Source organism: Capricornis sumatraensis, chromosome 3 (assembly GCF_032405125.1).
Source record: "Capricornis sumatraensis isolate serow.1 chromosome 3, serow.2, whole genome shotgun sequence".
Taxonomy (NCBI): Eukaryota; Metazoa; Chordata; class Mammalia; order Artiodactyla; family Bovidae; genus Capricornis; species Capricornis sumatraensis.
Genome location: NC_091071.1, coordinates 28443341 through 28459590, shown reverse-complemented (window position 1 = coordinate 28459590; position 16250 = coordinate 28443341). Strand labels below are relative to the sequence as shown.

Below are 16250 nucleotides of genomic sequence, written 5' to 3'. Positions count from 1 at the left end.
ATGAATATTTATTTACAATTTCATATATAATATGTGAATATGATATATTACTTAGTACATATATATACATTATTAATATTCATTATCTACATGAAAGATATACAGTTGCCATCTTGTATTAATGAATGTTTTTATAAAGATAAGTGACTTATAAAATAACTGTTGACTCTTTGGAAAGGGGAAAGGAACAAATGAGATATTTATTATTGGCTTTGCTATTTAGAATTATTCATTTGGAACGTCCCTGCCATTCAATGATTTGAAAAACATTTCTGGAGCATTGATAGTGACCCTTTCATCTACAGCAAAAATTCACTGGAAGCCATTTGGTACCATATGACCTCATCTCTCTAGACTGGGTTAGAGGAGGGCTTATTGTTGTTATTTAGTCACTAAGTTATGTCCTACTCTTTGCGACCCTATGGACTCTAGCCTGCCAGACTCCTCTGTGCATGAGATTTCCCAGGCAAGAATACAGGAGTGAGTTGCCATTTCCTTCTCCAGGGGATCTGCCCAACCCAGGGATCATATCCATACCTCCTGCATTGGCAGGTGGATTCTTTACCACTGAGCCAACAGAGAAGTCCCTGACTCAAATTTGGCCAGTGAGAAATTCTTTTTTGGTGCTTTAATATATCCTGTAATCTTAGAACAAATTCTTCTTTCCTGCTTAAACTAGCTAAAGATAGCTTCTGTTACTTTCAAGCCACGATTGAGGCTTTGCCCAAAAGAACTACTCTGGGGACAAGTGTAAAATTCATCTCTAGAGGAAGACTGCTCTTTTGAAAAACAGTTTAATGGGTCATCTGGGTACACGAAAGTAAAATTTCACTCTAGAGTGAAGAAGTTCAGAGCAATTATGAACAATGATAATACCCAGTGATACAAAAGGATGACTGCATTGTAGGTGAGGTTGTATCTTTGCAAGCACATGTTCCTATTTGTTTGCTTTCTGTTGTTGCAGTTAGAGAAGGAGGGGTTTTCATTAGTACTGGTACTTTTTGTTTTTAAGAGTTGGAGACAAAAAGCCATGAGAGTCTGAGGGAGGCAAGACTGGATAAAGGAGGCTTTTATCCTGTCACGCTGAGATGGCCCATGAAACAGAGTGAAGTGGCACCCCATTCCAGTACTCTTGCCTGGAAAATCTCATGGACGGAGGAGCCTGGTGGGCTGCAGTCCATGGGGTCGCTAAAAGTCGGATATGACTGAGCGTCTTCACTTTCACTTTTCACTTTCATGCACTGGAGAAGGAAATGGCAACCCACTCCAGTGTTCTTGCCTGGAGAATCCCAGGGATGGGGGAGCCTGGTGGGCTGCTGTCTATGGGGTCGCACAGAGTTGGACACAACTGAAGCGACTTAGCAGCAGCAGCAGTGGAGGATCCACAATGAAGGAGCATGACCTGAGAACTCCCACAGAAGCTTATGCCAGTTTTAGGATTTTTCCTGTATTGTGCTCAGGTGTTATTGAAAAAAAATTTAACACATAAGCTTTGTCTTAACTGTGCTTCATGAAAATAAGGAAGAAGCTGTGTTCAAGCTTATGGACGAAGTATTGCAGGGAGTGGCACAACCACTTAGGAAAGTTCTTTGACTGTGTCTTGTATACCTCCAAGAGCATCTCTACCCTAAGACAAATTCTCGCACCTTTGAATCAGGAGGATGTGTAAGAATAATCATAACAATGTATGTAAGAGTAGGGAGGAGCCGGGAAAGGAAACAATCTAAATATTGGAGACAGGAAAATGGATTGATAAATCATGGTTGTTGCTGTTTAGTTGCTAAGTTTTGTCCAACTCTTTATGACCCCATGGACTGTAGCCCTCCAGGCTCCAGTCTGGGATTTCCCAGGCAACAATACTGGAGTGGGTTGCCATTTGTTTCTCCAGGGGATCTTCCTAATCCAGGGATCAAACCCGCCTCTCCTGCATTGCAGGTGAATTCCTTTTCTCTGAGCCACCAGGGAAGCCCATGCTATATGGTAGGAGAAACATAATTATACACAACAGGATTGGATTCTAAAAGCAAAATGTTGATTGAAAAGAAACAGCAGTATGATGCCACATTGAAGTAATTTTATCATTGAAAGACAAGAGAAAGGTTGAAACGATTTTTTAAAAACTCAGGATAGTGGTTACCTTGAGAGGAAGCAGGCAGATGGTGGGGGTCTGGAAGGAGCATATAGGAAGCATCAATAATACAAGCTGTTTCATAAGTTGGTTGTACATTCACAAGTCTTCACTTTGCTATGTTTAATAACTTACATTAATATATATTCTTCAATACATATCAGACTTTTTACAAGTGAAGGAATAAAGTAACTGTCAAATTCCTTGACAGTACAGTTAAACTTCTACTGGCTGAGAGTGCAAAGAATTGTGATTTTTTTTTTCTTTTTAGCTCTGCTTTGTGGATATAGGGGAAGAGATTCCCACTTAAACAGCTATCTTGAACATCTTTGTGAGCTACCACGCAATTTCCTTGGTTCCTGGGACATGGATGATTTCTGCCCAGCATTCCGCAGGAACTCTGAAGCAGTGAGGCAAAAATGGTGTGCCCGTATGGAGGCAGCAGCAGGACAATAACTGATTTTACACCATTGCCAAAACAGAACAATGCTTTATATTTTAAGTTGCTGTACCTAGTTTATGCCCTTTTGATATAGTTCTATACAGTTTCCAAAGGTTGCAACAATTCCCCCTTCTTAGAAAGTGAGGGGAGGGACATCCCCTTTTCCCCTCTGCCTCCTTCCCACCCACCCTGCCTTGGCACCTGTTGTTCCCTGTTTGGAAGACCCTTCCCTGCTTTGCTGGTCTGGCTGACTTGGTACATCTTTAAACATTGTAAGTTTAAGGGTTAAAGCCTTTTGAAAACTGCCTTCTCTCACTCTTTGATGTCTAATCCCAGAATTATCACAGCTCTGAGATTTTTGGATGTGTCATCAACCCCGTTTCCAGGAGGGTAAGATTAGCTTGGGTGTTTGTGAGAATAGCCCAGTAGGTAGGAAAAAGCAGGTTTCTGGGTCAGGCCGACTTGTTCAAATCCTGACCCACCCCATCTTTCTGTGGGTTTAGATTAATCACAGGACTTCCAGTTCTTCATTTTTATTTTTGCTTTTTATTGGAGTGTAGTTGCTTTACAATTTTGTTATTTTCTACTGTACAGCAAAGTGAATCAGCGATATGTATACATATACCCACTCTTTTGCAGATTTCCTTCCCATTTAGGTCACCACAGAACTCTGAGTAGCATTCTCTACGCTGTTCAGTAGGTTCTCATTAGTTATCTGTTTTATGAGTGCCTGCATGCTAAATTGCTTCCGTTGTGTCCAATTCTCTGCGACCCTATGTACCTTAGCCCTCTAGGCTTGGGTTCTTCAATTTGATTGAGGGAGGCTCTGACTCCAAAAAGTTAAAAGTCGACAGACCAAGCCACTGATTGGCCCCTCCCGCTGTCCCCGCCCCTTCTCTGGGAAACTCAGGGCTGGACAGACACCTCCCAGGCAGCTCTCCGGTCTCATTACAGTTGTTGTTCAGTCGCTCATTCATGTCCTACTCCTTGTGACCCCATGGACTACAGCATGCCAGGCTTCCCTGTCTTTCACCCTCTCCCGGAGCTTGCTCAAACTTAAGTCCATTGAGTCAGTGATACCATCCAACCATCTCATCCTCTGTCGTCCCCTTCTCCTCCTGCCCTCATTCTTTCCCAGCATCAGGGTCTTTTTCTAATGAGTCAGCTCTTCACATTAGGTGGCCAAAGTACTGGAGTTTCAGCTTCAGCATCAGTCCTTCCAATGAATATTCAGGACTGATTTCCTTTAGGATTTACTGGTTTGAGCTCCTTGCTGTCCAAGGGACTCTCAAGAGTCTTCTGCAACACCACAGTTCGCCTTCTCTATAGTCCAACTTTCACATCCCTACATGACTACTGGAAAAACCATAGCTTTGACTAGACGGACCTTTGTTGGTCCAACTCTGAGTCAAAGTTGGCTCAATACAGTGCACTGGCTAAATCGCTTCAGCCGTGCATTCTTTGCGACCCCATGGACTATAGCCCTCCAGGCTCCTCTGTCCATGGGATTCTCCAAGCAAGAACACTGGAGTAGGTAGCCATGCCCTCCTCCACCCGACCTTCCCGACTCAGGGATCGGACCCAAGTCTCCTGCATTGGCAGGCGGATTCTTTACCGCTGAGCCACCAGCAGAGGCCACAGCAGCCACCAGCAGTTAGCTTGGCGGGGAAAATCCTTCAAGCGGAAGAAGGGGCCTGATTCACGGCAGGGATTACGCCTTGGCGGCACTCTAGCCTGGACCGGGGTAACTCAGCTCTCCCTGCCTGGGGCTCCTGATTGGCTGAAGCCCGTTGCTCTCACGCGAGTCTTCCGGGACGGAGGCGGGCCTAGAGGGAGAAAGACTTCCGGCACAAGCCGCAGTCGTCGCGTTTGTGCGGCCGGATGGCGGCTCCTCTGCTTCACACGCGGTTGCCCGGAGATGCGGCCGCTTCGGCCTCTGCTGTCAAGAGGTTGGGCTCGTCGAGGACCGGGTAAGAATCCAGGACGCTTCCTTCTGCGCGTCCGGGACCAGAGCACTGGACCGGGATTAGGAGAGCGGAGCTGAAGGGTCTGGGCCAGAGCTCATAGACTGGGTGGGAACCGAGGGAAGAGGGTCACTTTAGGTCGTCAGGAGTGAGCCCGTGACCCTTAGATGGGTAATAAAGGTGGGAGCGGGGCTGGGGAAAGGAACCTCCTCGGTTCCAGAGTCCCCTTTTCTCCCCGCTGGGCTCCCTCATTTTTCCAGGCCTGGGTACTACCTTATACTACTTTACCCTTCTTCCCTCCTGCTTCTTCGACTAGATTCAAACAGAGATACTTGGGCTATTTGGATTATTAACCAAATGATGTCACTGATGGCAGATTGTGTCTTTAAGTTTTTTGCTTGAAGGTTATTTTGATGCACGTTTGCTTAACAGTGTTTTATATGTAGCTCAACTTTTAAAACCCGTAACTCCCATAAAACACTTTGGGGTTTAACTTTGAGAGTCTTTCAGTTCAGTTCAGTTGCACAGTCGTGTCCGACTCTTTGCGACTCCATGAACCGCTGCAGGCCAGGCCTCCCTGTCCATCACCAACTGCCAGAGTCTACCCAAACCCATCTCCATTGAGTCGGTGATGCCATCCAGCCATCTCATCCTCTGTGGTCCCCTTCTCCTGCCCTCAATCTTTCCCAGCATCAGGTTCTTTTCAAATGAGTCATCTTTTCGCATCAGGTGGCCAAAGTATTGGAGTTTCAGCTTCAACATCAGTCCTTCCAACGAACACTCAGGACTGATCTCCTTTAGGATGGACTGGTTGGATCTCCTTGCAGTCCAAGGGACTCTCAAGAATCTTCTCCAACACCACAGTTAAAAAGCATCAATTCTTTGGCGTTCAGCTTTCTTTACAACTCTCACGTTCATACATGACTACTGAAAAAACCATAGCCTTGACTAGACTGCCCTTTGTTGGCAAAGTAATGTCTCTGCTTTTTAATATGCTGTCTAGATTGGTCATAACTTTTCTTCCATGAGAGTCTTTAGCAGGATGCTATGTTTTTTTCATTGACTTGTTTAAAAGAAACAGACTTTGTGGAACTCTTGGCATAATATCATAATTTTTTTTTTTAAGTACCTACTTTGGATGTTAGAGTTGGGGACAGTATATCAAAAGAGACAATGTCCGTGCTCTCAACCAAGTTTAAAGTCTAAGGAGGGAAAGAGTAAATCAACAATAATTTCAGATAGTGGTAGCTACTGTGAAGAAATAAAACAGTGTAGCAGTAGGGAAGAGGGAGAGGATGGGTACTTAAGATTTCTGATACGGAAGGTCTCTCTGACATTTAAGCTTCAACTTGAAAGAAGACAAGGGTCCAACCGTGTATACATCTGGAGAATGAGTGTTTCTGACAGAGGGAATAGTAAGTTATATGGGAATCTGACTGGTGAACTTGAATAGCAGAAAGGACTCTGACTGCAGTATGTAAGGGTTGGAGGTGAGGTCAGAGAGATAGGTAGGGGCTAGATTAATGTAGGACCTTAACGATAAGGAGTTTAGGTTTTTTTATTTTAAGTAAAGTAGGAAACCTTTGGAGAATTTAAGCAGAAGAGTAGCATGATCTTTTTTAAGTTTAAAAAAAAATAAAAAATACTGGGTTGCTGTGAGCTTTCTCTAGTTGCAGCAAACAGGAGCTGCTTTCGTTGTGGTGTGCAGGCTTTGCACTGTGGTGGCTTCTCTTGTTGCAGAACACAGGCTCGGGGGTGCCCAGGCTTCAGTAGTTGTGGCGGCTTATTTAGTTGCCCTTCAACGTGTGGGATCTTCCCGGACCAGGAGTCAAATCTGTGTCCCCTGCATTGGCAGGCAGATTCTTAACCACTGGACCACCAGGGAAGCCTGTCTTTAGTTTTTGAAAGATTTTTAGATCCCTGAATGAAGAATCCATTGATGGGGGATTCAAGTGGGAGGAGGGAGGCCAGTTAGGGGGCTTTAGCAGTAGTCTCACTGAAGGATGAGATTGTTCCTTGTCATGCACCTAATGGCTTGATACTTTTGGTTCTGTAGGCTTTCAGACATGCTCGCATTAGAGAATGATTTCTTCAATTCTCCCCCAAGAAAAACTGTTCGGTTTGGTGGAACTGTGACAGAAGTGTTACTGAAGTACAAAAAGGTAAGAGGGGATAGTGTGAGGTTTGGTGGGTTTGTCCCTCAGATTTATTGAAATATAATTGATGTATTGAGGTTTGATTTTTGGTGGTCAGAATACAATTATAGCTATTATACTAAAGACCAATAGGCAAATAAGATGGATTTTAGATATCAATATTGAAGTCAAATCAGTTTAACAATAGCATGGTGCTGTCTGCTCACAATTAGAATAGTAACCCCTTTTCTGTGGTTTTATACCTTCAGATGCTTTATTTAAAGCTTTATTTACGCTTTATTTCGTGTCCTTTAAAATCTTTAGCAAGTGGTATAATCTTAAAAAACCCATTAGATCAAAGCATTTTATTTCTTAAGTAGTTACATAAGCATTGCTTTGGGATAATAAACCAGCTCTATTAATGGGCTTTGTTTCCATGTCAGTTTAGAAGTGATTCTACTGTGTCTCAGTGATGGTGGAAAAATGTGTGTCTCAGTGATGGTGGGAAAATGTGCATTCTGTGTACTTTCATGTGTGACCTGCGTTTAATTCCATATATATGCATGGATACTGTCATGGTCAGATGTCAGTACACAGGTGTACACAAGTGTACCCAAACACCCCAGAACTGAGATGTCAGTGTTAAAGTTTTCTTTTTTTAATAGTTTAAAGTCCTGCTGTTGGTCTTTAAAAGGAAAACCCAAGCAAGCAAAAATTCATTGTTTTCCCTTCTTCTTAAGGGGGAAACAAATGACTTTGAGTTGTTGAAGAACCAGCTGTCAGATCCAGAGATAAAGGTAACTAATTTTGTGTTTGATTATTAGCAAAGTTGTTACCACTTTGTTAATGTTATTAACAAAGATGTCAATTTGCACTTTTTGTCCTGTTCCATTCTCTAGAACTTACTTGGTGATCCTGCTTTAACGGTTCTCAACCAGGGGCATTTTCACCCCTGAGGGAACTTAGTGATGAATTGGGGACATTTTTGATAAGGGAACAGTGGTACTACCATCCAGTGAGTGGGTGATAGGGGTGCTGCTGAAAAGCAAACAACACACACAGCAGCCCTTCACAACAATGCACAATCTGGCCCGAATCCCAGCGGTCCTGAGGCTGGGAAACCCTGCTTTAATTTGCCGTTTTAGAACCCGTCTTCTATGCTGCATGCAACGCTCATGGCTCTCCAGTGCCAAAACAGCAAAATGAAACCAATAAACGATGACTTGTATTTCAACCTACTACCCTGTTTCAGTGTTTTTGGAAATGGTTCGAGATATGTACCCATCAAGTAAGTGTTATTCCCCGTTTCTTCCTTGACTGCCCAGTTGTGGGAAGAATAGTCTGTTATTGTAGGCAGTGGTGGTCAGATTGCCTGGAATAGAATCCCAGCTCCATTGTTTCCCAGTGTGTGATCTTGGGCACATTCTTTAATCTCTCTGCCTCTGTTTCCCTTCTTGTAAAACCAGAGAAATAAGTTCTTTAAGCGTAGAGGTCTTTCGAGGATCCAGTGAGAGCAGTGTCTGACTCAGAGGACTTTGTAATTGTTCATGCTGACAGACTGCACTTTCTCATTCGTGTTTAAATCCACTGTGAAGTTCACTGCTGTATGTACTGTGACAAAGGTTGCTGATGATTTCCTGCATTCTGATTTCATGGACTTTCTCTTTCAGCCCCATAGTAATTTCTTGTAGCAATTTGTACAGTTGACTGCCCATTTCTTAAAACCTTTCCTTCAGTTTCTTTGATCTTCCTGTCTTCTTACTGCTTATCTCATCTCTCTGGACAGGTTCTTCAGAAATTTGGTATTGATTGGATTTCCTAACTTACCCGTCCTCACTTTACAGATTCTTCCTGTGTGATTGCCCTATGTTCTCGTGGCTTTGGGATATATCTGTGTCCTCATAATAGAGCTATTTGCATTTATAGATCAGATTGCTCTTGTGGACTTCAGACTTTGTTCTTTCTTTTTTAATTTTAATATCACTAATTTTTTTTATCAAAGTATAATTGAATTACAACGTTGTGCGGACTTGTTTCTTAACCGCAAACCCACAGGTGTTACAGGTGCCCTGGATTTAGCGTTTTCTCTCTTTCAAATCCAGTTCTATACAGGCTTTATGTGCTTAAGTGATTTATTGCTTGTCTGTCTCACGTACACGTCCTCTCCATCCCTTATATCTTAACAGTGCATCTGAGTCATCTCTGAAGCACATTCTAGAAATGCCATTGCCCTGCTTCATGCCCACCGAGGAATAGAGGACCAGCCCCTTAGCATGGCCTGCAGCAGGCTTGGAGTGTTCCGTCTCACTAGAGACTCTGTTTCTTGAATTTGCCACTTTACGGCTTTGATGTGCCTTTTCTTTCTGCCTGTGAGAGGTTCTTGGATCCACTTTGCTTGGTGCCTGTTTGAGCATGGGCTCTGGTTACATCACCTCCCTCTCTTACCAGCTTTGTGATTGAGGGCAAATTACTGCGTTTCAGTGCCTAGGTGTCCCCAGCTATGAACCAATGGTAGTTCTGTCTATCTCATGGAATGTTAAAAGTCTTAGAATAGTGCCTTGCACCTAGTCTTATATTAGTGTTTTTTATTATTATTACTGTAATTATAAGACTATTCCTTGAGACCCAACTGAAATGTCATCTTCACTAATGAACTTGCCCAGATATTGTCTAAGCACATGACTGTGCCTTCATTGAGACCATGCCCCACATTACCAGCAGATCTCTAATTAGAAATCTGGCTTACAGGGACTTCAGTGATATATCTGGTCCCTCATTGCTCCAGATTTATCTGTTGGCTTGCTTGCTCACAGTATACTCCAGCCAGACTAAACTGCTCTTGGTTTTCTGAAGACATGCTTTCTCCTTTGTAAAGTGTAGAGCCCTTGAGAGTACTCAGTCTGTTTAAAGACAGTGGAAGCATCACTTCGTCTCTAAAGCTTTCTCTGACCTGTGCCTTCTTCCCCGGGTGCACATTCTTTGTGTTCTACTGTATTTCATATCAGCACATCTCCAGGGAATTTTTACAGACCCAAGAATCACATCAGTTATGTTTATGTTAGTTCAGAGGAGTGTTGAAATAATTTGTTTCTAATAATTGTTCAGTACCATAGTCCCTGACTGGTTTACTTGAAAACTGGAGCATTAAATGTCCTTATGATTCTGTTGGACTTGTTTTAGTGGAAAAGTGACAGACTAGAGCTAACTGTGTGTGTAACTTAGCTTGACCTCTCTGCTTCAGGTCTTGTTACCCTTAATGAATGTGGACATTATGAAGTTAAACTGCAAGTGAGTTGTGACTTTATTTTCCTGCCAGGTTAGTTAGGGTTTCATCTGCAAATAGTGTCATGGAGGTTTGTCACATAGATAATGCATAGGAAGCTCTCACTGGTTGAGTGGAAGGTGGGGAGCTCCACTGTGTGGGGCAAGGCACTGTGGGGGAGTGGGCGGGGCATCGATCTAGGCAGATGGGTTTGAACCTAGTCTTTCACTGGTGAAAGTGAAGTTGCTCAGTTGTGTTCAACTCTGTGACCCCATGGACTGTAGCCTACACGCTCCTCCATCCATGGGATTTTCCAGGCAAGAATACTGAAGTGGGTTGCCTTTTCCTTCTCCAGGAGATCTTCCTGACCCAGGGATTGAACCCGGGTCTCCTGCATTGTAGGCAGATGCTTTACCGTCTGAGCCACCAGGGAAGTCCTTTTTTACTGATGTGATGGGCAAATTAATCTTATTAATCTTTCTTAGCCTCAGTTTTTTCATCTATAAAATGAGAATAACAGTAATCCCTTCGCAGCATGTTGAGGATTAGGGAAAGGTATATATGTATGGTGCTAAGCACTGTGCCTGGCGCATGGCGTGTACTTCCTATACGTAGTCTAGGGCTGTAGGTCCAGCCCTGTCTGTCAGTAGTTTATCACTGGGGGTTCAACATGGTCTGTAGTCTGTTGCTAAAGGTGCAACACGGTATTATTTTTGTTTCTTTATTTCTCTTTTCCCCTACTGAATCTTTATCAGCATTAACCATTTTCTTTAAAAAACTAGGGGCTTTTTTTTTTTGGCCATACTGTGCAGCTTGTGGGATCCTAGTTCCCTAACCAGGGAGTGAATCTGCCCCCTTGGCAGTGAAAGCAAAGTCTGGACCACCAGGAAGTTCCCCAGAATTAGGGGCTTTAATTTTTTTCTTGCACATGTGTGTTGTGTATATGCTTCAATGCAAGCAATATCTATTAAGTATCACTGATACCTTATTCTCTACATGGCCTCTTTTTTGAACTTCGCAGGTTTTCCTGTGTCATGGAAAGTATTATGAATAGTAATTTTATTGTCTGAAAAATATTTAATGGAGTAGTAGACCCATCATTTATATAGAACACATTTTGATTCTTTTAGACACATTTGCATGTTGGGTTAAAAAAAGTTACATTTATTGATGACTCTGGTTAATCAGCTTAGACTGAATATTATCCACATGCTTGCAGGTCATCATGAGTATAGAGGCAGTAGAGGTGCCTCTTGGTCTTTGTGGCCTTAGAATATTTGATCTGTTAGAATTCTTCACTTTAAAAAAATCCCAGGTGTCAACATTTACCATATTACTTCTTCTTCTTTGTTTTTAGAAAAAAGGAAAATTTATTGTAACATCTTTTTTTATTTTGATAAAAACTAAGAAATCTTCATCCCAACTTTGGCTTAAGTCCCAAGTTTGTGACTTTTCCCCCTAATTTAAATGTTGCTGATAGATGACCAATGCCAGGTAATATAATTTCTCTGTTATTTTAGAGGACTTGTGATTTTGAAAGTACTTTTCTTTTTTTAACTTAAGGATGACCAGATCATTAACTGGCTGCTTGAATTCCGTTCTTCCATCATGTACTTAACGAAAGACTTTGAGCAGCTTATTAATATTCTGTTGGTAAGTTCACTGTTTATTTCAATGACTTATATGTAATTCAGTACTTTGAAAATAGTATCTGTTGAAAATAGTGTATATTGTATATGTTGAAAATAGGATGTGTTGTATCAGTAAAATGTTTCTTTTGTCTTTCCCTCCCATCTCTAGAGATTGCAGTGGTTGAACAGAAGTCAGACAGTGGTGGAGGAGTATTTATCCTTCCTTGGTAATCTTGTATCAGCACAGACTGTCTTCCTCAGACCATGTCTCAGCATGATTGCTTCTCATTTTGTACCTCGTAAGTCATTGCTCTTTTCTTGCTTCAAGTTTTCTTTTTAAAAATTTATCTCTGTTAAAAAGGCTGCCTTCCCACTGTATTTTGGAGATTATGCCACCATGGGAGAGGCCAGGATACTTACTGGGGCAGCAGTAGTTCTGGTACTTGTCTGTTCCCTGTAATGACCTCCCTGGAAGTGTCTGGATTTATTTGTTGCTGTGATTTTTATGGATTTAATTCGCTTTAGTGAGCTTCTGGTGAAGTCTTGGAACTCAGGGATTTTTAGCTGCTTAAGCTTCATGCCCACATTGTAAATTTTATTGTATTAAGTTTGGATAACAGAAAAATTGCTTTTTTTATGTAGCTGTTCCTTGTTCAGATCGTTAGAAGTATAACATTTTCTTTTTTTCCTCAAAAGCCCGAGTGGTTATTAAAGAAGGTGACGTAGATGTTTCGGATTCTGATGATGAGGATGAAAGTAAGTACAAAGAGGATTAGACGAAGGCCACCTCTTGTGTCTGAGTGAATGTGTGCTGACCGCTCAGGTATCCTGGTTCCTCTAGGACTTAGTCTCACAGGTAGACGGTAACAAAGGGCAACCTTTGATGGGGTCTTTTTGTTATATATCTAACAAAAAGAATCTCAGTTATATTTAACTGATTACTATGCAATCAGTTGCCATTACTGGCATTATTTATAGTATTCATTGATAGTCATGGAGAAAAGTCTTGAGATTATTATTTTGCTGACATGTGATTATTTAGCTGACAGATGATTCCGTTTTGGTCAGCAGATGATTTTAGCCTTAAGTAGGTAATTTTTCAGTTTTCAGTCTTATCTTAATGCTCATGCTCTCCCTTTTCACCTGTAGATCTTCCTGCAAATTTTGACACCTGTCATAGAGCCTTACAGATAATAGCAAAATATGTCCCATCGTGAGTATACTTCAGTTACTTATTTTGTATTGTGTTTAAGTCTCAAGAAAATTACAATCAGTTAGTAGAAAATTATAAAATGTTCATAGCATCAAACCTGAAGTTGTATGCAGCATGTTTTTGTATCTCATGGCTGTCATATCACAGTTTAGAAAACATGGCATTTCAGTTCTCTATTCATTGTCTTCAATTTCTTTTCAAAACCTGTATGCCAAGTCTACCCTCCAGCTTTCTATGGTGGTTGGACTTTTGCTTTTAACTTCAACAGACAAAATACCCAAAATTTTTCAGTGAGGACCGCCTATGTGTTTGTGTATTGTCTTACGAATAGAAATTAGCTCTATATGTAGGTTTCTTTTGGAGGGGTGAACTTCAAATTCCCCCAGTAAGCTTAGCACATAAGCTAACTTTAAAAAGGCCAAGTTGGTAATTTTTTCTCCTTTTAAAAATAACATGTGTAGTGGGAAGTGTTTAGATTTTAAACTGAAGCTCTTTGTTAAAACTTTTGTAGAAAAAAAAGAATCCTCCTTTAATATGCTGATGATATTAAACTCAGCAGAAGCTTATTTTTCCCTAAGTTGTTACAGATTTTCTCTGAGGTGTTTTCACTTCCAGTTGCTTGAGGTAGGAGTTGCCTTTTGCCACTTGTATCCATATTTGCTCTTAGAATGGAAATGTTACCTTCTGAGAAAGTCTTGTTATCATGGATTTATTGAATTTTTTTTTTTAATAGCACACCATGGTTTCTTATGCCAATACTGGTGGAAAAATTTCCATTTGTTCGAAAATCAGAGAGAACATTGGTAAGAAATCTTTTCATGGGGGAAATAATGGACAAGTTGTTTTGTGTGGTTTAGTTTTAGGTGAATTTGGGTCTTTTTCTTCAAAGTTTTATCTGCTGAATTTTAAACTCAAGACTAAGAATTTGACTCATTCCTTTCTTAGCAAGCCACTGACTGAGGATTCTTAGTGCCTTTTCTCTTACTCCTGTGTACGTGTCAAAGGCAGAGTCCATTTCAGAAATATCTAGATAGAACTTAATGTTAACTCAGGTAGGAATTGCTGGAAGATAATAGCTCATTTATTACCAGCTGTAAACATGCCTTATTTGAAGGCAGAGCCTTCTGTTAATGAAGTCGTGGAAGTCTTCTGCATAATACTTAGATCATCTGTGTAGCGTTCAGTAACTAACAGTGGTTTCCTTCTAAATACAGAATATTTTTTCTAAATAATATATTATAGGTATTAAATAAAGAGTTAATAACTTTTGTTGATATTTGTGAGAGTGTGCTTCAACTGGAATGTTACAAATTCTGTATCTCTTACGAGCATAGATGCTAAAATTCTCAGCAAAATACTGGGAAACTGAGCCTAACAACATACAAAAAAGAATTATACACTGAAATTTATCCTAGGGATGCAAAGTTGATTTAATACTCCCAAAGCAATTAGTATAACAGACTGTATCAGTAGAATAAATGGTAAATACCACATGATCATTTTAGTAGATGAAAAACGCCAAAACCATTTTGTGACAAAAACAGAAGAGAACTTCCTCAGCCTGATGAAGGGCATCTGTGAAAAAAATCTATGAAAAATTCAAAACTTGTCTTTATACTCAGCAGTGAAAGATTGAAGGCTTTCCCCCACAATAAGGAACAGAACAGGGATGTCCACTTTTGCCACTTCTGGTCAGTATTATTCTAGAGTTTCTAGCCAGGGCAGTTAGGCAAGAAAAAGAAAGGCGCCCAGGTTGGAAAGGAAGAAGTAAAACTGTCTCTTTTTGCAGATGACATGATCTTATATACAGAAAAATCCTAAGGAATTCACAAGAACACTAGTGGTAATTGAGTTCAGTATAGTCACGGGATGCCAGATCAATGTATAGTGATCGGTTGTGTAGGACAGTGGGGAAGAGAATAAATAGTCTTTTCAACAGTTGATTCTGGGACAGGAGTACGTTCATATGCCAAGAATGAAATAGGACTTCTCTTCACATTTTATACAAAATTGAACTCAAATTGGATAAAACTGTTAGAAAAAATGTGGGTGAAAATATTTGTGATCTTAGACAACAATTTCTAGATATACCACAAGAAACCACAGCAAAGACAGTTGAATTGCATCAAAATTAAAACCTGTTGTGCTTCATAGTCTTGAAGAAAATGAAAAGACAAATAATGGAAAAATATTTGCAAATCATATATTGGATGAAGGACTTGTATCTAGAATATTTAAAGAACTCTTATTGAACCTAATTTAAAAATGTACAAAGAGTCTAAAGGGATATTTCTCCACAATAGATACACAGATGGCTAAGGAGCACGTGAAAAACTAAACATTTTTAGTCATTAGGAGAATGCAAGGCAAAACCACAGTGAGATACTGCCTCCTACCTACTAGGATGGCTGTACTCAGAACGATAGATAGTAACAAGTGTTGGCAAAGATGTGGAGAAACCAGAACCCCCCATGCTCTGGTGGGGATGTAAATGGTAAATGGTACAGCTGCTTTGGAAAACAGCCTTACAGTTCCTCATAAAAGGTAGAATTGCCATATGAACCAGCATTTCCACTGCTCCCAAGGGAAGTAAAAATATGTGTCCACCTAAAAAACTTTTGCACAAATGTTCAAAGCAGCTTTACTCGTAGTAGCCACAATATGGAAGCCAAGTGTTCAGCAGCTTATGAATAAATGGAACATGCTATCCCTGCAGATTGGAATATCAGTCAACAATAAACGTGGTTTACTTGCTGCAACATGAATGAACTTTGAAAACATTACGCTAAAACACCACATGTTGTAATATTCTTACGTGAAATATCTATGCTAGGCAAATTCATAGAGAAAGAAAGTAGACCAGTGGTTACTTAGGGCTGGGAGGAGGTACCTTACTGGAAGATACAAGGATTTTTTTTTTAGGGTGATGAAAATGTTCTGAAATTGATTATGGTGATGGTTGCACAACTCTGAATAGTTGAGAACTATTGAATTGTACACTTAAAGTGGGTAAATTGTGTATCAACAAACTTGTTTTAAAAATACTGTAGGAGTATATAAATCACAATTATGCTGATATTGTGTATATAAACAGTGTAGTTTCTGTGTTGCTTGATAGTCATTTTTTCTATCTTTTTATGTTTTAGGAATGTTATGTTCATAACTTACTCAGGATTAGTGTGTATTTTCCGACCTTGAGGCATGAAATTCTGGAGCTTGTTGTTGAAAAGCTACTCAAGTTGGACGTAAGTATTAGATAATCTGTTTTCTCTTCAGTTTTCTTTTTCCAAATATTATGTTATAGTATTTGTTATAATAATTGAAACAATAGTAGCAACAATAGAAGAGAATCTGCAGTTCCACCTTTGATTCATTGAACATTTCTTAAACATTTCCCTTGAACATTGGTGTGTTATTGTTTATAGACAGTCCTATCTCTCATGGTGGGGGAACAAGGCATTAATTAGAAAGTCAT

At 40.5% G+C, this 16250-nt stretch overlaps 1 protein-coding gene across 2 annotated transcripts in view; it reads left to right on the top strand.

Moving 5' to 3' along the window:
* The first annotated feature begins 4445 nt into the window (after positions 1–4445).
* The window catches only part of RRN3 (RRN3 homolog, RNA polymerase I transcription factor), a 29027-nt gene continuing 17222 nt past the window's right edge, over positions 4446–16250 (top strand). Inside the window, exons 1-9 of one of the 2 annotated variants that reach the window (XM_068967846.1) lie at positions 4446–4540; positions 6591–6696; positions 7410–7466; positions 11495–11584; positions 11732–11861; positions 12259–12318; positions 12712–12775; positions 13509–13578; positions 15922–16020. In XM_068967846.1, coding sequence (XP_068823947.1) covers positions 4452–4540; positions 6591–6696; positions 7410–7466; positions 11495–11584; positions 11732–11861; positions 12259–12318; positions 12712–12775; positions 13509–13578; positions 15922–16020 — 765 coding nt within the window. In that variant the 5' untranslated portion in view covers positions 4446–4451. The remainder of the gene's footprint in view (positions 4541–6590; positions 6697–7409; positions 7467–11494; positions 11585–11731; positions 11862–12258; positions 12319–12711; positions 12776–13508; positions 13579–15921; positions 16021–16250) is intronic. The other variant, XM_068967848.1, reaches the window with a different exon arrangement.